The 20,455-nt window shown below is 42.2% G+C and overlaps 1 protein-coding gene across 4 annotated transcripts in view; it reads left to right on the forward strand.

Moving 5' to 3' along the window:
- MYO5B (myosin VB) overlaps positions 1-19,653 on the forward strand; it is a 163,327-nt gene extending 143,674 nt beyond the window's left edge. For 2 of the 4 annotated variants that reach the window (XM_074931366.1, XM_074931368.1), the window contains exons 30-40: positions 532-609; positions 3,525-3,726; positions 4,548-4,632; positions 5,813-5,956; positions 7,053-7,204; positions 7,528-7,617; positions 9,810-9,960; positions 11,735-12,020; positions 13,104-13,278; positions 14,255-14,335; positions 15,104-19,653. In XM_074931366.1, the coding sequence (XP_074787467.1) occupies positions 532-609; positions 3,525-3,726; positions 4,548-4,632; positions 5,813-5,956; positions 7,053-7,204; positions 7,528-7,617; positions 9,810-9,960; positions 11,735-12,020; positions 13,104-13,278; positions 14,255-14,335; positions 15,104-15,256 (1,597 nt within the window). In that variant the 3' untranslated portion in view covers positions 15,257-19,653. The remainder of the gene's footprint in view (positions 1-531; positions 610-3,524; positions 3,727-4,547; positions 4,633-5,812; positions 5,957-7,052; positions 7,205-7,527; positions 7,618-9,809; positions 9,961-11,734; positions 12,021-13,103; positions 13,279-14,254; positions 14,336-15,103) is intronic. The other 2 variants (XM_074931367.1, XM_074931369.1) reach the window with 2 other exon arrangements.
- Positions 19,654-20,455: the final 802 nt, after the last annotated feature.

Raw genomic sequence — 20,455 nt, forward strand, 5'->3', positions numbered from 1 at the left:
CCTTGTTCCTCCTTGTTGGTTTTTAAGTGTAAGGTTTTAATGAGGATTTGAACTAGCTGGTGTGGCGTGGGCTTGCCAGTTTTTCCTTGCAATCATACAGGAAACAGTTTATCCATACAGAAACAAAAACTCAGGCTCTGACTTCCAGGAATTTAGGCTTTTTGTTAAAAACGGTAGCATCTCAGGAATGATGATAACTTGACAAGACGTTGGACGGGGTGATCTGTGGGTGATCCCTTCTCACCTGAATGATTTTGGGTTGCCGTGTTGGCTGTGGCGGGTTGGGGAGGAAGAGGCTGCATGAAGACACATTTCACAGCTGGGGAGGGGAGGAGGAGCTCTACTAGCCAGGGGTGTCCTATGGGGCATGACCAGGGTATGGTTCTCCTTCAGCATCATAGAAAACGAAATACATTGTAATGAAAGTGTGCTTTAAAAAATAAAATAAGGGTTCTGCACCTTTTCCCCTTCTATTGCAATTGACCTTTTGTCTTTGTCCTCTTGTTTCCTTTTTCTGTCCTTTATTTCTAGCAAGACTGAGGACTGGGGGTATCTCAATGAAGATGGAGAGCTCGGCTTGGCTTATCAAGGCTTAAAGCAAGTTGCCAGGTCAAACACTTTGGTTTTTTCCCACTGCTTCTTCTCCCCTCTCTCCATTTCACTTGCCCTTTTGTTTCTTCCTCTTCCTCTGCTGTTGTCCTCTGTAGGACCTGTTGTCCTCTCCTGGGAGCAGCCAGAGGTAGGATATCCAAATTTGGAGGAATTGAGACCCTGCTCTGATTTTCAAAGGAGTCATTGCAATTCTGATTGGGCATTGCTGATGGTGACTGTTGTCACTAATGCCTGAGCTGTGATTCAGTAAGAATTACGTTACGTTAATAAGAAATTGTGTAATAAAGGTGTTGGGAAGCTGTAATCTCCAGGAAGCCCCCAAAAAACACTGTAGATGTTTTTTCTCAAATTGTACTAAGATATTGCACTTCCCTAAAGCATTTTCTTCCAATTCTTGACACCTCAGAAGTGGAGTTCCTGTGTTTGTATTGCGATGCTGTCTGCTTTGCATGCTCTCAGGGATTGTGTGCTCCCATCAGTGCATTTTCTATAGATATAAGGGTAAGGTGCATGGTGGGGACACAGTGTCATCCTTCCCCATGTCCTGGTCTGGTGAGACACACCAGGGTCGTACCTGCAACCTCCGTATCTCCTGGGGATGCCAGTGATTCTGTAATGATCACTCACCTCCAAGCTAATGAACCTTTAGAAAGACAAGTGGAGATTAAAGCAAGGCAGAAGGACTCCTGGATTATTCTTCTGGTTCAAGATGGTGCTTGGAAGAGCTGATAATTAAATGTTGATTTGTTAAAATGTGCTCTCCTGCTCTCCTGCAGGGTGGTTATGAGGCTCCAATATATGTGATTTTTATAAAAGATATGGAATGAGCTGATTAAGGATACTGTAGAGAGGAAATGTTAAAATAAACTTTTGTGTAATCTAAAGTGGTCACATCTAGAAGGATTAGAGTAAAACCAGACAATAACAGGAGGAATAACAGGGATGATTCATTTGTTTTTCAAAGCAGTGTAGGAGCCCAAGTTCATAAAAGGAGCATGTTTTTCTGAGGGCAGCTCATGATTAATCCAAACCTACATGAAGAAATAAAATGAAAATTAACTACTTAATATTTATTTCATGGTGGGCCTATATTTTCCAAGCCTATTAAGAATGTAACTCCTGACATGATTATGAGGCTGACTGCATTATTGTCCATGTTTCTATCGATAGAAAACACACTTTTCTGTCTTTTGCTACAAAATAATAGTAGAGATTGTTTAGATCTTTTAAAAACAACAACAACAAAAGAACAAACTGGAGAATGATTAATGCTTTTAATCCAGAAATCTCCCATAGAAAGCATGTGTTCTTTTATACAATCCTTAAAAAAAAAAAAACAAACAAACAAAAAACAACAAACCATGCTTAATTGTTCCTTCAGAGAAGCAGTTCACAGCCGTGAATCCCCATGAATTTCCCAGTGGGCTGAACGGGGTTGTAGCTTTTTCCCTGCTGGCAGAGCTCCATGTCTGTGCATGTCCTGGGTAATTCTAAGCTATCGACACCAGAGTCTTCTTCACTTTTGAGGATCGCTGTTTGCATCTGATGCCAGAGGAGCCGAAGGCCCTGAGCTGGGTGTGTGGCTGTCCATAGCTCTGCCCAGGAGAGCACATCCGTGAGGTACAGCAAGGACATGGGCTTGGTCATCCCCGGGGGTTGTTCCTCCTGTTTGCCACCATCGCCCTGTGTAATCTGGGACTAATACTTTGCAGTTTCTGTCTTAATGCCCTTTCCTCAGAGTCCTCATCCCTTCTGGAGTCACTTATTTCAGGCTTATTGGGAGAGCTGGTGGACTAACCAGGATATTTCCATTTAGCAGAGGGTAGAGGATACCCTTATAAAATCAATTATTGTGTCACTTGCCAGTTTTTCAGCACCCCCATCAGCACGGGTACGTACAGGAGGTCAGTTAACATTTCAGTGATGAATCGTTCTCTCACTGGGTTAACAAAGGCATTCTGGTTTAGCAGATGGCTGGATAATGCACTGAATAAATGCCTTACTAATATATGCCTTTCCCCCCACTGTGGTTGTCCTTGTGCACAGGGCTGGAAGGAGACCTGATGTAGGGAAAGGGGGGTCAGAGAGGGTGGCAGGACAAATTATAGAGAAAAAGTTGTGTACCCACCTAAAAGTGGGAGAAGGACTGGTTTTGGTGACTTCTGTCAGCTGTGTATCATGGAGTTAGTATTTGTATGTCATGGAGTACAAGCAAACAAGTCTTTTTCCCCCTTCTGAAGAGTCCTGGGGAAGTCGGCAGTGACGATGAAAGCTGAGAGCAGGAACTGATCATGGTGACAGAGAATTGCCTTCTGTGTAGTTTTCTGCAGGTGCTTTTTGAGCATAAATTGAGATGTATGTGAATATACCTTTTTTTTTAAAAGCAAAGATAAAATAGCAGCTCTACAAACAACTAGAAGGAATGAAGGGTTTCAGCTTCTGCCTTTCTTGAAACTCCCAGCAGTAGCAAAGGAAGCCCCTGGCAGTCCAACTGCCCAGAACCATTTGCAAGATACACAGTTCAGTTTTCAAGAGCAAGAACTGATGTATTTACGTTAGCTTCTTGCTAATGGGAAGAGTAAAGGAATCCAAATCTGTGATATTGTTGCAGAAAAAAAGGGAGATCTTGGATTTTATTTTTTTCTTCCCCCTATTATTTAAAAAAAAACCACCCAACCTCCCAAACTTTTGCTTTCATGTCCCTAATTTCAAAAGTATTTAATCTACAGTATAGCAAATGACAGACTAATGTGGCAATAATAGCTGTAGCACCCCTTTGCGTGTGTCAAGTTTTGTAGGGAGGTTGACCAGAAACGTCTCCCACATTGGTTGACTTTGAAGGATGTAAACTCAAATGGCGTTTACTACCACGATGCTGAAATCACAGGCTGGTTGGTGTGGTCCTTTCTCAGGTTGCTGGAAGCACAGCTCCAGGATCAGAGAAGAGAGCATGAGGAGGAGGTAGAAGCTCTGAAAAAACAGGTGGATGCAATGAAAGAAGATATGGAGAAACAGCAGCAGGCTTTCCTGCAGACCACCCTGCAGCTGTCTCCAGAGGTCCAGGTGGAATTTGGAATTCAGCAAGAAATTACACGTCTCACCAATGAAAATCTGGTAAGAGACTGTACTGAGACTGTAAGAGACATAGCTTAATAAAGAAAGGAAAAAAGTAACAGCTTGAGAGAAAGGAGACAGGAGATGTGAAGGGGGGAAGGCACTGGGGTCTCTTCCACCCCTCCTAAACTCTCTGTGGAATCCTTCAGCATCTCCCACTGGTGCATTTGGGAGTGTTGGTACTTGGCTTTGAACTGTTGTTCAGTGGCTGTATGACTCTTGTGACTCCCTAGCTACTTTATTTTTTCTGTTTTTTAAGCCTGTCTGCTTTGTGGCACTGCCTGTTAAGTGAGACCATTGAGGACCCTTATACTCTGTAATTATGCACAAAGACCACACAATCCTTTCTTCTTACTTTTATTGGGGTGGGAGGAGCAGTTGCCACTCCAAAAAGTTGTCCTGGCTGATCATACATTTTCCGTTTCTCACCTCCTGTATCTCTGTGCAAGGTCTGGAGTGAACTTGGCCCCTTCTGAGCAGGTGAGGGCTTCTTGCCTTTCTTCACAGTGCTAGTATCCAGTGTGGTAACTGTTTAAATATGTTTAACAGCCAGGAGTAAAATACTTCCGGTGGTCTGTTGTGAGTATTGCCTGCTGTGGGCTACCTCTAGAAAAAGGAGACACACAACACCCATGGTCTTTGTGGTTGTATAAACTTTATGGGTGTCTCCGAGCCACCCAGAAATAACACGGCTCTTCTTCTACCAAGATGCTCACGTGCTGCAGAGACCAGGCTGCTGAGTGACTCCAGCCTCAAACTCACCCCAGATGAGTTGTTCTTGAGGCGTCTTTTTTTAACCCAATGCATCTTCTGTTTTTCAGGATCTTAAAGAAATGCTAGAGAACTTGGAAAGCAATGAAATGAAGCTAAAGAAGCAGCTGAAGTTTTACATGAAGAAGCTCAAAGGTGACTCGGCTGTTGGTAGACTTTGGGCTGGGGGAGCAACACTCTGGTTTTGTTTCTTTGGCCAGCCTTGGAGAGCTGCAGGTTTTTCTCTTTCTGTTGAAGTAAGATTTTGCTCGTTCTGGCAGTGACCTAGCAGCGAGCGCTGAGCTCATCGTCAGCGTGACAGCAGGGCACAGAAAATCCAAATGAAGTTCCTGCGGCGGTCTTAGGCTGCCTTTGAGCGAGTGCAGCATCGCTGTGGTAGCTGTAGCTTGTTGACGTGGTTGAACGTGGTAAACTTGGAGGAGGGTCCACAAAGTGATGGAGGGCGAGTGGTTGCTGGAGGTGTTGGTCTGATGCTTGGTGTACCAGGGTTTGGAAGATATTTACAGAAGCTTTTTTGCTCTCATTGCTGACAGTGCTGTGACCCAAGCAGAGCTATAGAGAGGAGAGCAGTGGCTAGCGGGCAATTTTGAGAGGGAATTAAAATCATTTAGGATCAAAATACATGTGTGTATTCTGCTTGATGAGAAAACACCTCAAATGTGACATCTGTGTTGTATAGAAGGAGCTTCCCATTCTCTGGAGACGCTGTGTTTAATCACATAACCTTGTTCTCGTGAGCTAATTTCTGAAAACCAGGCATTAAGTGAAATTAGGCTGAATAACTGGAGGGTTTCCATGGCTAGCACAGCTGGTCTCTCAGTGTAATTTGCATGCAGCAGGCTGCTGTTTACTGCAGCACTTGCATGCTGATCTCTCCTGTTTTATTAAACTTTTATGGAAGCACAACGCTCAATGGTGTGCCACCATGGTTCTTCAGCTTTACAGCCAACCAGAAGAGGTGATGCTTAGGTATTTCTTCATTGCCTGGCTAATTTTTTTCCCCTCTGTGAAAATGATACACTAAAACAATTCCTATAGGGTTACTAACTTCTAGCTTGTGGTTCCTCGGAAAATAAAAAATTACTTCATCTTTTCCTCCTTAGGTCCAACTTTTGCACTCTTTCATTGAGAATCAGAACTGCTGCTGATTGGTAATTCAGAACCTGGTTCTTTAGATTCTTATAAGTCTGCTGAAGCTGATGACATTATTGGAAACATTATATAACACTCTGACCTGGTGTCTGCTCTAAGGCCAATGAAGGACATAAATAGTTCTTGATCAACAGGTCAGCTACCTTTCATGCTCTTTTCACAGAATCCAAAACCACAATACCGACGGAAAGGTGGCAGCACAAGGGTAAAATGCAAGCTGTTGTCCAGAGGAAGGAGAAAGATTTTCAGGGCATGTTGGAATATTTTAAAGAAGATGAGCCACTCCTCATCCGAAACCTCATTATAGGTGAGGAACTTGCTTTGCTCCTGTGCCTGGCTCCTCCTTCTCTTGCCTGGGAGATCTCAAGATAGGCAAATAGATCTTCTCAAATTAATCCCTTCTGGGGCTGCACGTTTATGGTGATGGTAGGTAAAGCAGCGCAGCACTAAGCAGCTAGACCAGCATGGATATAATCATTAGGAATAGAAGAAAATGGAAAAATGCAAAAAGGAGTCTGCAGTTTTCAGAGCAGGTGGTAACTTCCTGAGTTTCATAGGATGTGGTAGTGCATGGGGAGGGGATAGCAAAGGATAGACCCCAAGGATTTTGCACAGCAATGGAACAAAGGCCGTTTGGTTTATGAGATAATAACAGATAATAAACTTGTGAGTTGTTTTACGCTGGAAGGTCTGATCAGAATTGCTGCAGCATCCCATTATTCAATGCTCTTAGAGAAGTCCTGCCAAGTGTTAGTATTTACCATCACTTTCTAACCCCAGCAGAGTCTAATGAGTATCTGAAAAGTGTTCAAAGAGCAGTGCTCGCCTGCTGCTGTGGTCTCTGAAGTGCCCCTGATCAGACAGGCTTTTTCTTCAGAGACTGCAGATTCCCACAGCTACATTAGGATTCAGTATCTCGAAGGAAAGAGTGATTAATTACGTCATGAATTCAGAGGGAGGGGTTTATAACCTGTGGGTTATTCCTGAAAGCTTTAGGGAGTTTTTCTAAGGCTATTTCTGTGCTGCTTGGGCAGGCTTTGACATGGTAAAGATGATCTAGTGCTACGTGTGCATCCCTAAGGTGTAATGGGGTGGTGTCATAAGCCTCAGTGCAGACACTGCTACCCTCCCAAGCCCTAGGGCTGCAGCTTTCCTGCTTTGGCTGGCCTCAGCAGAGTCCGTCTGTCCTGCAGCTGGACCTCTGGCTCTGTGTCCACGCTGCAGAGAGGGATGCAAGTTGCAGAGCCAAAATTCAGCTTCCCCAGGGCTGGGGTGAGAGGGGTTTGCCTGGGTAGGTCTCCAGCTCTAGTGTTCCCTGCTTCGCCTGGCAGTTGGTGAATTTTAAGAGGACTTAAGAAAACAAAAAAAATTTAAAAATAACCCCAAAACACCAAACCTTCTAGATCTCAAGCCCCAGGCAGTGTCTGCTAGTGTTCCCTGCCTTCCTGCCTACATCCTCTACATGTGCATCAGACATGCGGATTACATCAGTGATGACCAGAAAGTGCACTCCTTGCTCACCTCCAGCATCAATGGCATTAAAAAAGTGCTGAAGGTAAGTGTCTCTTTTCTCTTGTCCTGGGGTTGAGACGGTGTAGGATGGTAACCATGCCCAAAGTGTGTGATATTCAGCTCTCGTAGTGGTTTTCAAATCACTCTTATGGCTTTCCTTTTTAGACGAACAAGGAAAATTATGATCTTAGCAACAAAATTGTTTGCCTTTCCAGATTTAAAAAAAAGTTATCAGGGAACAAATGGCTAATACTGCCCATCTGCAGAGGGAGCCTTCTGATTCTAGGTGGGGAAATACTTTGTGTTGCAATGCCAGTGTCCCCCACTGAAGGGGGCATCTCACATGTTCTATTTTTGCTCCTCCAGAAACACAACGATGATTTTGAGATTACGTCATTTTGGCTGGCAAATACTTGTCGCCTCCGGCACTGTTTAAAGCAGTACAGTGGAGAGGAGGTAAGAAACTCATGGTTGATCTTGAGTATGTTGATATCCTTCCAGGAATGGTCTTGAGGTCTCCTGGGTCTAGTGGCTTCCCTCTGGCTACAACATGGGGTCACCTCTGACTTTCCTCCTTTATTAATATGGATATAACATGAGGCAGCTCCTAGAATGGTAGAATCACAGACTGGTTGGGCTGGAAGGGACCTCTAAAGGCCATCTAGTCCAACCCCTGCCTGAGCAGGGACATCTTCACTAGATCAGGTTGCTCAGATCCCGTCCAACCTGGCCTGGAATGTTTCCAGGGATGGGGCATCCACCACCTCTCTGGGCAACCTCTGCCAGGGCCTCACCACACTCATCATACACAATTTCTTCCTTCTATCTAGTCTGAACTAGACCAGAGGTTCATGGGACATTGCACTGAGAAAAGACATTTGAGAGCTGAAACCAGAACCCTTACAACATGCAACAGAATATTTTGAATTTCATAGCCAGCCATGCACTTTGATTGGTCTGAAGAGGGGATTTCCTTCTGGTAGGCTGTTTTAAAGGCTGTTCCCCTGGTTTTAGTAGGTCCCACAACTTTTCACTAACCAAGATTTTCAGACAGAAGAAAACTTCCAAATCTTGCAGTTTTATTCTGCCCGTTTCTACTGGGTTTTTTTCCTGTTCTGTTCAGCTAGTTCAAAATGACCACACTTTCAGAGAGCAAAAATGCATAATCATAATATAAGATTTGGGAAGGAAAGCCTCTCATTTCTTGCCACCTCAGTAATATTTTGTAATAGGTTTTATTATAGCCAATCCCTCCCAACAAAATCACATCATCACAGTCCTCTTAGTACATTACAAGCTGCCATCATCATAGCCATATGTTCTGGGTATTAAAATTTTCAGCAGAGACAGATTATGTAATTTCTCATTTAGTCTTGACTCGTGTTAGATATGTGGAGCAGTCAATCTTTAAGAATAAAAAAAAATAATTTCATGGAATCAACTATTCAGATTATTCACAAGATAAAGACTGGTGTGCAAAACCTCAGAGCTGGATTTCAAAGATTTAAATTTAAAAGAACAATAATTAAGATAATATTTACTAATAGTCATGCTCCTGTTTGCCCTCTTCTGCCCGAATAACAACATTACAATTTAAAGAAAATCCTCCCCAGAAAACCAGCAGGGTAAAAAAAAAAACAAAAAACAACCAACTTTAATTTCACATTCTTTGCCATGATTTACTGTGTTAAATGAACCAACCAGCTATTTGAAAATTCAGTTGATAATTTGGCACAAAAAACTTGAGAGGAAAAATCATTCTGAGCAGTTTCCAAAATACTATTATCTTTAAGTGTAATTCCAACCTATTTTTAAGAAAACAGGTTTAAAAGAAAACACCAAACTAAATGCGATCTTGCAGTGCACAACTCTTCATCAGTTGGGAAAATGGAGAAATTCTAAAGTCAACTCAGATTGTACGTGTTGTATTTTTGCATTTTGCTAGTCAGCAAACAACATACAAGTTGCATAGTTCTCATTTTGACACCAAATTGGTAAGACCGTATGATCAGGCAATTAAAGCATTTGTGTTAATTACAAAATTAAGTTAGATCACATTTGCTTCTGCCAGCAAAACTGGCATTAATGGCTGAGCCCAGAACTCAGGGCTACAGGATCAGAGATCAGCCACTTCTTCAGGTAAAGGCAGGGAATAAATTCAGTTACTTGGAGAGATTTCAGAACTTTGGATCAGTTTAAAATATTAAAGTATATAGCATGTAGCTATTTTTTAAAAAATTTTCTAAAATCTTAATCTTAAAATACTTGGTTTCCCTTAAATGATTGTGACTCACAGGAATAAACAAATAGCTAAAAAAGTTTCCCAGGAACTGGAATGTCATTTTCTAGTTCATATATATATTGTAATTAATACAAATGTTGCTCCTTGATAAAGCTCAGATTAAAAACTTACCACTTAATGATGCTTTTCGTCAAAAAGCAGCCCTCTAGTAATAATTTATGAACAAAGGGCTGAGTAAATCAAAGGCGATTTATGAGTTCATTTTTACTCTATTACAGAAAAGATCTACTTTGGTGACATATCTGGATGTATTGTACTCTAAGGGATTTTTTTTAATACAGTGACTTTACTGGACTATAAATAGGTGACATAATGAAACCAGGTGTTTTAATCTCCTTCTGTTCAGTGTTTCATGACACAAAACACACCTAAGCAGAATGAGCACTGTCTGAAGAACTTTGACCTGTCTGAGTACTGCCAGGTGCTGAGCCACCTCTCCATCCAGATCTACCAGCAGCTCATCAAGGTAGCAGAGGGCATACTCCAACCCATGATCGGTAAGTTCACAGCACATTAGCTTTTAGGAGTTTTGGGGTTTTTTTTCTGTAATTACCTTCTCTGAGTGTTTTTCAGACCTTTGTACATGACTTCTCCCCAAAGGAAAAGCCTGCAGTTGGTAGAGAGGCATATGTTACAAAAAAAGTCCTGGTTTGGAGCAGGTCCTCTTGTTAGCAGTGACCTGGAGTTAGGAAGACCTGGATGAGTTTTTATTTTCTCTGTGCTAGAAGCTAATAGGGGTGAGGTTTTTTTTCCCCCATGCTAGAAGATAGCTCCTTCCTTTCTGCTGGAGAAGGTGGTGACAGAGGTGACGTGGTGCTGGTGAGTCCGTAGGAACAGCATTCCCCTCCAGACCAGATTCAGGGTTAAGCTTTTTGTGGGTATAAATGCACATTGTGAGGGAGGAGAGAACTGGGAAGAGGAAAAAGAGACTGATAAAGACCTTGTTTTGCAAGGATGAGTCAGTAACAAGTTCAGTACGAGTGAACAATGCGCTGAAGTGGCAGACAAAGCCAATAGGTTGCTGCGTTGCCTGATCAAGGGCATCACCAGCAGAGTCATCATTTCACTCTGCTCGGTGCTTGTCAGGCCACACCTGGAATACTGTGTTCAGGTTTGGTCCTCACTGTACAAGAAAGATGTGGCCAGGCTGGAGAGGGTCCAGAGAGAGGCCACAGAGGTGATCAAGGGACTGGGCAGCCACGTGAGGAAAGGCTGAGACAGTTGGGTTTGTTCAGCCTTGAGGAGAGAAGGCTGAGGGGAGACCTTACCACCATGTTCTGGTGTTTAAAGGGTGGCTACAGAGAAGATGGAGACTCCCTTTGTACAAGGAGTCACATGGAAAAGAGGAGGGGTAACAGGTATATGTTACTCCTGGGGATGAATATTCTGACTGGACATGAGAGGAAAATTTTTCAGGGAATGAGGATAATCAGCCACTGGAATAATGTCCCCAGGGAAGTGGTGGATTCCCCAACACAGGACACTTCTAAGGTTCAGCTGGACAGGGGCTGGGCCAGCTTGTCTAGACCGGGCTTTTACCAAGAAAGGTTGGACCAGGTGATCCTTGAGGTTCCTGTCAACCTGGTGTTCTGTTCTTATAAGAAGAGTTACCTCCTCAGCTAAATCCCTCCTCCTCCTCGCTAAGATAACTGAGGGGCTGTTCTCAGTGCTTTATATTTTCTAGCTGCTGGTGTTTTCCTTGAGCTCCCAGCCTAGACTCCTTTGTGTCCAGGACTTTTTCCCTTTACCCTCCAAATGTCATTGCACAAATTCCTGCTGTGTCCGACAGCATCAATGCCTACCATCACTGCATATACCTCCTGCTCCTTGCAGAAAGTTGTCCTGTTCCTCCATCAGTTAGCCAGGCTGTAAGGATTTTATTACTTTTAATCTATCTTCATTTCTCCCAATCCTTTGAGCCAATTAATCATTTTAACTGCAGAATTTAAGGCTCTGTGGTGGGTATAGAGAGAGAATTGATTACAACTCAGAGGAGAGCTGTTCCCTGTTTCTGCAGCATGGTAAGTGATTTCTGTTAGTAACATCAAGGAAAAAAAAGTGTGATCTTAAAGATATTTTGGATGCTTCAGCTATTTCATATTGTCACAGTAACCTAACAATTCATGGATCTGTCCTGCTTTCAGACCTCCTAGCATCAATTGTATTGCATTCCTGAGACTGCTGCACGCCCATGAAGGGATCAACTCTTACCTCTATTGATAACAGGTGGATGCAAGCATTTTTGGTTCATTTTTTCCCCCCCTTTTTCAGCATCTGCAATGTTGGAAAATGAGAGCATCCAGGGGCTCTCTGGTGTCAAACCGATGGGCTACAGGAATCGCTCCTCCAGCATGGCAGATGGTGACAGCTCCTACAGCTTAGACGCAGTCATTCGCCAGCTGAACATGTTCCACAGCATCATGTGTGACCAGGGACTGGACCCGCAGATCGCGCAGCAGATCTTCAGGCAGCTTTTCTACATGATCAGCGCGGTCACCCTGAACAACCTCCTGCTGAGGAAGGATGTCTGCTCATGGAGCACAGGCATGCAGCTAAGGTGGGACATGGCCTTGGGGCGGGGATGTACCCGCTTTAAGGAAATTTTGTTGATTTTATAAGGTGGTGGAAAATAAATTGCAGTGGTGTTAAGTAAGGGGACAAACTGGATTCAGCAGGAGACCGATGCAGGGTCATTGTGTAATGCCTGTGCAATGCAGTTTGCTGCTTGTGAATTAAACGTGTGTTATAGTAATTATTCTGGGGTGGGCTTTGCCCACCCTTACTTCACCCAGTCTGAGCAGGAAGGCTGCACAGCCCAGAGGCTGCACCAGGTGATGCAGGTCGGATTGAACACTGGAATGGAGAAGTCTGCGTGCTTCTCTCCCGCTGTTGTGTCTGCTGGTTTTAATGTAACAAGTGTAGCGTCAAAGGCTCCAGTTCTGCAGGTGGATCTTCAAAACCAACCCGTGTTGCTGTGTGCAGGGCCTCTGGCCTCTCATGAGCTGTGAGATGTGCAGGCAGGTGGCAGCCAGATGTCTGCTGGGCTGGGATGAGGGGCTTGTGTGCCCCATCGCTGTCGCAATGTAGTGTTGTAATAAGGACTGAAATTTGAAAGGACAGCTAGGGCAAACCTTCCAGAAGGGGGTCCCGAATGTCTGTCAGCCCTGGCATAAATCTATCACTTATTAGCGTAAATGATTTAAACCTTCCTTTTGCTACTCTCCCCTTTCCATGGTAGATCCTTTGCATGTTCCCTTTGAGCCTGGGGGTGGGCACAGGCAAAGGCATTTTTTGTGTAGATCTTTTCAAAGAAAAGATGTTTTGTTAGCACTTCAAAGCTTGTTAAAAGCTTAATTTTAATTGGATTTTGAAACTTGAACATAGCTGAGTGCTGTAGAAAAGCACAATCCAAACTGTTACATGGCTCATTTATTTCTAAGGTACATAGAGTATAAATTTTGCTTTGAGTTGCTGAGTATTAAGCTTTGGTCTGGTTGTCTCTTGCCATGTATACCAACATGATATACATGGCCACATATACCAACACTGCAACATACCTTGAGTCTCATAGAGGATTTTTGAGATGCTACGTCTTCTTTCTCAGCTCTCAGCTCACTTTTCATCTTGGTTGCTCACCCAGGTTTAACATAAACCAGCTGGAGGAGTGGCTGCATGGGAAGAATATGCAGCAGAGTGGAGCAGCACAAACTTTGGAGCCCTTAATTCAGGCAGCACAGCTTCTACAGCTGAAAAAGAAAACCTCAGAAGACGCTGAGGCCATCTGCTCCTTGTGCACATCACTCACAACCCAGCAGGTGGGGAGCAGGGCAGAGATTTACACGAGAGGGCACTGATAATTAAAGGAGTGGGAAAGGGTGGTCTCCTGGTTCCAGCTCTTCACTGCCCAGATTCAGTGTGCCATTCCCACAGTGGGGACAATTTGTCCTTTTCAGGACTGGTGTTAGGTACTGACCCTGTCAGAGGTGGTCACCGCAGTGGCTCCTCTCTCACAGTGCCACTGAAGGCACTGGGGCTCCAGAAACCTGCAAAGATGAAACCCAGCCCTGAGGAGGAATTCATGGTACAAGTCATACACTTGGGGTTTTAAACCCACCTGTTGTCTTTTGCCAGGGTCTAACCTGGCTAAGTCTGCAGGATGCCCACCAAGGATTCATATTTGGGGCAGGAGATTGAGAACTGCCCACCTAGGCTGACTAGATCTGACCTTAAGCTTTGAAACTCCTTTCCTGGAGGATATAAACTCATGGTTTTGTTGCTGGATTGCTTGGCCTTAATTTGAACATGTCATAGGAAAGGAGAAGCAAGATATGTGAGCTGATCTCCAGTGGTTCTTGGAGATCCTTCCTCCTGTATCTCCATCTCCCTTGTCTTGAACATGTGTTCCTGAGAGAAGCAAGGGCTGGTAAGGGAGGAGCAGGAGTGAGGGAGCATCAGAAGTGTTGTAGAGGTGACATCAGAGCACTGGGAAGTGGTCACCCCTGTCACCATGTGCCTCCTGAGTGGAGTCTCTGTATAAATCTGTTAGCTCAAGTCTATTCCCAATTTACAAACGTTGCCATGAGACGTGACTTGGGACAGGTCCGCAGAGGCTTTCTGTGCCTTAGAGCAGGCAAAGGAACACCAGGATCATACTTGTACTACTTCTGCTTCTCAGCAGTGTCACAAGAGACTTGCTATGGTTATATCAAGACAAATTGTTAATGGTGCCTTGTATTCTGGAAAAGTTTGACTTCTCATGACTGTCGTGTAATCCTATTTTGTTTTCAACAGATTGTAAAGATACTTAATCTCTACACTCCTACGCATGAGTTTGAAGAGCGTGTGACAGTAGCTTTCATACGAGACATCCAGGTAAATTAAAGGGCTGTAAAGTGGAGGAGAAAGTAATGATTTAGTACAGATGTCATTAGTACTAACTCGGGCATTTTGTAATAGGCATGCTGCTGCATGTTGTCCTGAATTTAGTGCTCTGCATGTGCACACACTTACTTGTGGCGTACAGCTGCAGGGATAACCAGGCTGTTAATCACAAAGAGCAATAAGCACCAAAGTTCCCAGCTGAGCTAATCCAATGCTCCTTAGTAGCTACGCGACTCAGAAGTAAGGTTGCGGGAGTCAGTTAAGTAGCGGTGGAGTTACTTCTGAGATACAAGGCAGAAATTGGCAATTAAAGGAAAAATAACTAAATGAAAACCAAACATCTTTTAATGCTCGCTGGAGTATTAGAATTAAATTAATTCTAATTAAATTAAAAGCATTAGAGTGCTTTTAATGCTCCTAGAATATGTCTCCATCACTGAGCAGCTGAATCAAGTGTTCTGCTGGTATCATGCAGTGTTGTTTTTGTTGTGCAAGAGTGTCATATTGTTTCCAAGTCCTGTGTCTTGCTTCTTGGTCACATAGAAAATGTAGCAAGGTTCTTCTGAAGCAGTGTTTCTTACAGTCTGTGTAGAAGTTCGGTAAATACTTCCTTGGAGGAAGGCTGCTGCAATAGAGAACAAAGTAGAACTGTTGCTTGCAATATCGTGTACATTCTCCAACCTTTGATGATGATAAACATGACAAATACAAAGAAAAGGCAATGATACTGAATTCGTTTTCCTCTCCCACACCTCATAGACACACCTGCAAGAGCGAAATGACCCTCCGCAGCTGCTGCTGGACTTCAAGCACATGTTCCCAGTTTTGTTCCCGTTCAGCCCATCCTCCATAACCATGGATTCAATTCATCTCCCTGCTTCTCTCAACTTGGAGTTTCTCAGGAAAGTCTGAAGAAAGTCTAATTAAGCCCACCTCTCCTACTCAGAGAACCCCAGTGAAGAAAGGAAAAATCACAAAACAGATTTTAGGAGCTCTTTAAATATGGACCAAACAGGCTTATGGATGAACCAATACACAGTAATAAGTGGATGCTAAACCATACAGTAAGAAAGAGACTGATCTGTATGTGATTTTTGGGGTAATTTGCAATTTGGAATAAGGATACTTGAAATGTAGACATTTTTTACTGCTTGATTTTATGTTGACATAGTTTAAAGCCCATAATCATCTCCAAAAGCCACTAACAAAAAAGAAGTGTGAGTGGGAGACAAGTTACTTTGATCTTATAGGTGTCCATGAAGAAATTACAGTTAAATGAAAAACAAAATCTGAGACACTTATGCTGCCTTGAAGGACATGTAATTTGTCTAATAGCGAGGTGGTTTTGTATGTATTCATAACGGGACATGCAATTCTGCCTCCTGTTCTTGCTAGTAACCGTATCATGATAGTGAGTTGAGAAAGTAAACTGCAGAAGGCACAAGTGTGTATTAAGGTAACGAGCTTGGATGCTGCTTGTTTCCACTGGCATGGAATTTGTCACAAATTCTGTGTTTGAGAAATGCTGGTGCTTCTCCTAACTACATCCAGTACATCTGATTCATGTAAATTCAAACAAATTGGCAGTTTGGACTTTATTCCATCACCAGATTTACATAGTCACTTGAAAAGGTTTTGTCCTGCTGAAATAATCTCAAAGCAGGGGACTGCTTTAGGCCGTCTGCTTCTGGTATAGACAAGCATCCTCCTGATCCCTACTGTTGGCTTTCCTTTGCTTTTCAAAGCCAAAAATTTTCATCCAGTGTCTGTTGAGACTCTTAGACCTCTTACATGGCTTGTATCAGAAAGCAGCCCAGTTTAATCACCAGGTCTCCAGTCCTACTTATGTTCAGTGGGTTAGTCCTAGCCATAGCAGTCTATGGAAAAATCTATTCAGTGCAGTAGCCATCTGAAATGTTACCTATTGTGATGAAAAATACTAACAAACAAACAAAAAGTTTTAAAACAAGAGGGAAAGGATGAGCAATGAAATGTTTTAACACAAACAAAGCTGTAAGATAGTGGGTTAGTCTGTTTCTTTAAGAGCAAACATGAACTCTTTGTCTACAACAAACTTAAACAAGTAACTGCGGTCAATTCAAATTCTGTTAGGATTTTTTTTACAGTACAAACCAACTCTCTGACCTCTCCAGGTGAACGCTGAAAGGGGCAAGCTACTCAGAAGACCAGTCACTGATTTTGCTTGGTACTTACCGTGTGGTGTGGAATCCCCAGTTGCTGTGGAGCTATGCTTTGCTGAAGTGCAGCGAGGATGACTGGCAGCAGCAAGCAAAAGCCATGCTCATCCCAGCATAGCGAGCATTTCTCCCTTGCCACTGTGCTCCCTTCCGCTCAGTCTTGTCCAAGCAGATCTGAATTTAACCTGCATTTGTGGTTGCAGTTCCTGAAGTCTCAGCAATTCTCTGCCTCTGACCGTGTTTAGCTGGTGTAAATCATACCCAAACAGCAAATCAATTTATGACCAGGTGACCTGTCTGCTCAGAGGATTAAAACAGAATGTGAAGTCTTTTTAAAGATACACTAAATCCCACCATGCTGCAGTCACTGTTTTAGACAAGGAGTGCATTTTGATTTAGACATCATGTGTATATAATCCATGTAGATACAAACTGTAATAGTCTTGTATGTACTATACATGTATATTACTATCCCAAAAGCACATTTTAAAAGAAAAAGCTGCGTGCTGTGAAGAATTATATTGGTCTATGCCATTAGGTAAATACCTTGTTCCGAGTGGACTATGGTTTAGTACAGCTGTTACCAGTGAAGGACAAACTTAAGGCCATTCCCTAGGAATAAGTTATCTTTTCTCCTGAGCATCACCCAACTAATTACAGAAGAAAATTTACTGCTTGTAGTACCAGCACTACCTCCAAACTCCAGTCCTTGAGCACTTGCATCTACAGCGTATACTCAGTAGTGCCTTCATCTCCCCTTCATGCACAACAAGGGTAACACCACCATCTTGCTGTCTGTGCCTAGCAAGCCCACACTCTTCTCTCACTTGCTCAGCTACAATATTATTTATTATACCTACCTCTTTCCACGTTTTGCAAGTGAATGTTTTTGCAGTGCTCTGAATTTAATTTTTTAATTGTATCTTGTCCCTTTTTTTACATGCTACAGTAGTCATCACAGGTTAAAAAAAAAAAAAAAAAAAAAAAAGCAGAATTCGGTCTTTCTGTAAGGCAGTTTTAACATGGAGCCATTTCTCAGAATTCATCTTAGGCCAGCAGTTTCCTCTCAGGCTCTTCAGGTCTCTACCTCTCTCTGATGTAAACTATTCAGAGTACAGTTCCCAGCAGATTGATTAAACCAATGCTTGTCGTTCAGACTAAATGACAGGTTGCTCTGCAACCTTTCTGATCTCAATTTCCTTGCTGATCTCAATTATAAAATGTGGCTTACGGCCTTTTAGGGGATAATGGTCCTTCACTGGCATTTTCAGGATCACAATTTATGTGTATAATGAAGAGACTTTCTTAAAAACTCTAGGTATGTATAGATGGAAACGGGGATTTAATGAATTGATCTGTGCTAATGTAGTTTATCCATTAAAATCCATCTGGAAGAGGACTCTGTATGAAATATCTTTAATATATGTTACCTTTTCTGCTAGCAATTTTTAAAGGTTTTTTTAAATGTTGATTTTGTTAAATTGCTATGCTCAAGCATGCCTTTCCTCAGATTGGCACTTATTTAAAAAGCAAATTTAACACAAAATGTGGCTTAGAGAAAACTGGTTGTTTTCCAGTCCTGTTCTTACTTTTAAATATTATTAAGCTGAACATTTTCCCACTGTGTGCCTTTAGCTGTTACTAAGGTAACTGACTTTTCAACCGTTGTTCCTCTGAAACAAGTGTTAAAATGTGGGAATATTTTATTTTTCTGTCATAAAAACCTGTCTGTGGATTTTTAGGTCTGCTTGCAATATGTCACTCTGAGGAGGTCTGCAAAAACACTTTGAAGTTCTAAGAAAAAAACAATACTGACTCTTACTGATTTTTGTATGTATAATGTATCTCAGAAAAGTACTATTGGGGATAAAAAAAAAAAAAAAAAAGAAACACCTAAAAAACCAAATCACACAAAACACCATCACTACAAAACCAACTCTTCAAAGGCAAGTTCACACATCTGCCGTCTGGTCTACAGGAAGCATCCAGAAGAATGTATGTGCTTCATTTTCACCAGAAACTTGCTTTATTTTTTTTTTCTTTCATTGGCATTTTGTAGCTGAGGTTGCTTATCTTTCAGCTTGTAAAGCTGTTGTAGTCCTTGACTGTAGAAAACAACATCAGACCTCAAGACTGAATTAATGCAATCTTACATCGTAAACATATTTTGCTCATGTGATTTATTCCGTTTTACCTAAAAGTATGAGCGAAACGGTAACAACATGTGGGCGTGTTTCAGAGTTTAAGCATAGCGGCCGCCTTTCCTGATGCTGCAACTTAAACGCTGAAATCACACCACCACCTAAAGTCTTTGCAAGGTATGACCCTCCATTTGTGTGATTTGGAAAAAATACAAGTGAAAAAGATGAACTTGAAACAACAGGTCATTCTCCTCCATTTTAAAAAAATGAACAAAACTGTGCAAACCTATTCTTTCAGACCATATTTAACTGAAAATTAGCATTTGGTCATTGCATATAAATGTGATTAATAAATTTTATGAACTGCCATGAACCTTTTTACTCCAACTTTATTGATTCACATGTGTATTACAGTCTTTCTTTTTTTTTTTTTCTTGCCTGAAAGAAGTTCTAGCAATGTAGATGGTAAGCAAAACAATCCGGAGAACATATTCTCCAATGAGTACAGAGTTGATTTCAAAATGTAAATGTCAGTTGACAAAAACTTCCAAATTATGTGAAATTAGAAGAAACACCAAATTATCCAAATATGTGCTACTACACTGCAATGTCTGGTTTGTTTGTTTGAGGGTTTTGGGGGGGGGGCTTGTGCAGTCTCGTTACGTTAACAAGCAGAAGCTATATATGCTCTCAAAGAAGCTGAATGATATGACAGGAGTGAATACTCTAGATGAAATACTACTGCTTATAAAATATTTTTCCAGTTTGAACAAAATCTGTAAACTACACCTTTATAAGAAAATGCTTGTAATAGTCACTGTAATATTCAGCTGCTGATGAAAAAAAAATATTGTGAAATAAACACTTTTGAAGAAATTGTGACTTTTGGTCAAAAATGGGGATGTTAAATAAACCTTTCAATGTTTACTTCTATGTATTGGAAACATTTCTACTTTAAAAATAAAAAGGACTTTGCAAACACAAATGAACAGTCTCAAAGTTTTTACTTAAGAATTTTAAAGTTTTAGAAGTTATAACTTAATTTCAGAAGTGCTTAAATGTTGTGAGCTAATCAGAAATCTCGTGGGGTATCTTATGGCCCTGAAGGCAGTTGCAGATGAATGCAGAGGAGGGGATGCAGTGCCGGCCCTTGTGCGTGGGCTTAAATAAGATTTAGTCAGTGGCAGAGAAAGAAAATTCAGTAAAACCCTCTGCTTTTTTTTTTTTAATACAAAGTCGCATATTGCTGTACATTCACTGATCTTTAGATTCATGAAATCATTGGAATTATGTAGGGAAAGCAGTTGCAAGACTTTTAATCAAAAATGGGATGGCTTGCAGGAAAAATATTTTTCTTCTAGAAAAGTTATAAAACCTAGACTGCATCAGTGAAGGCATATGGCAACTTTCATCTGGACTCAAAATTTTTTATTTATTACTGTCCTGGTCCTCCCACCTTCTGCCAGACAGTCTGAACGGTTCCACTAAAGATTTTATGCACATAAATTACACTTCGACATGAATTTTCACCCACCAGAACTGTGAAAGGCCCTTTCTATGCCTCCCCTACGCCCAACTGGGAGGTCGCAAGGGAGAGGGGACATGAAGAAGACCACGAGGCAAGTCCTACTCTTCATCCAAGCCCAGAAAGGCTGAAGCCTGGGAACGGTGGCAGCGCTGGGCCAACAAACCGGCATTAAAACCCCCGAGGCGGCGTCCGGGCTTGGTGGGGGGTGTGTAAGGGGTGTGTGACTTCTCGCCGTGAGGGAGGG

This window comes from Athene noctua, chromosome Z (assembly GCF_965140245.1).
Source record: "Athene noctua chromosome Z, bAthNoc1.hap1.1, whole genome shotgun sequence".
NCBI classification, from domain to species: Eukaryota; Metazoa; Chordata; class Aves; order Strigiformes; family Strigidae; genus Athene; species Athene noctua.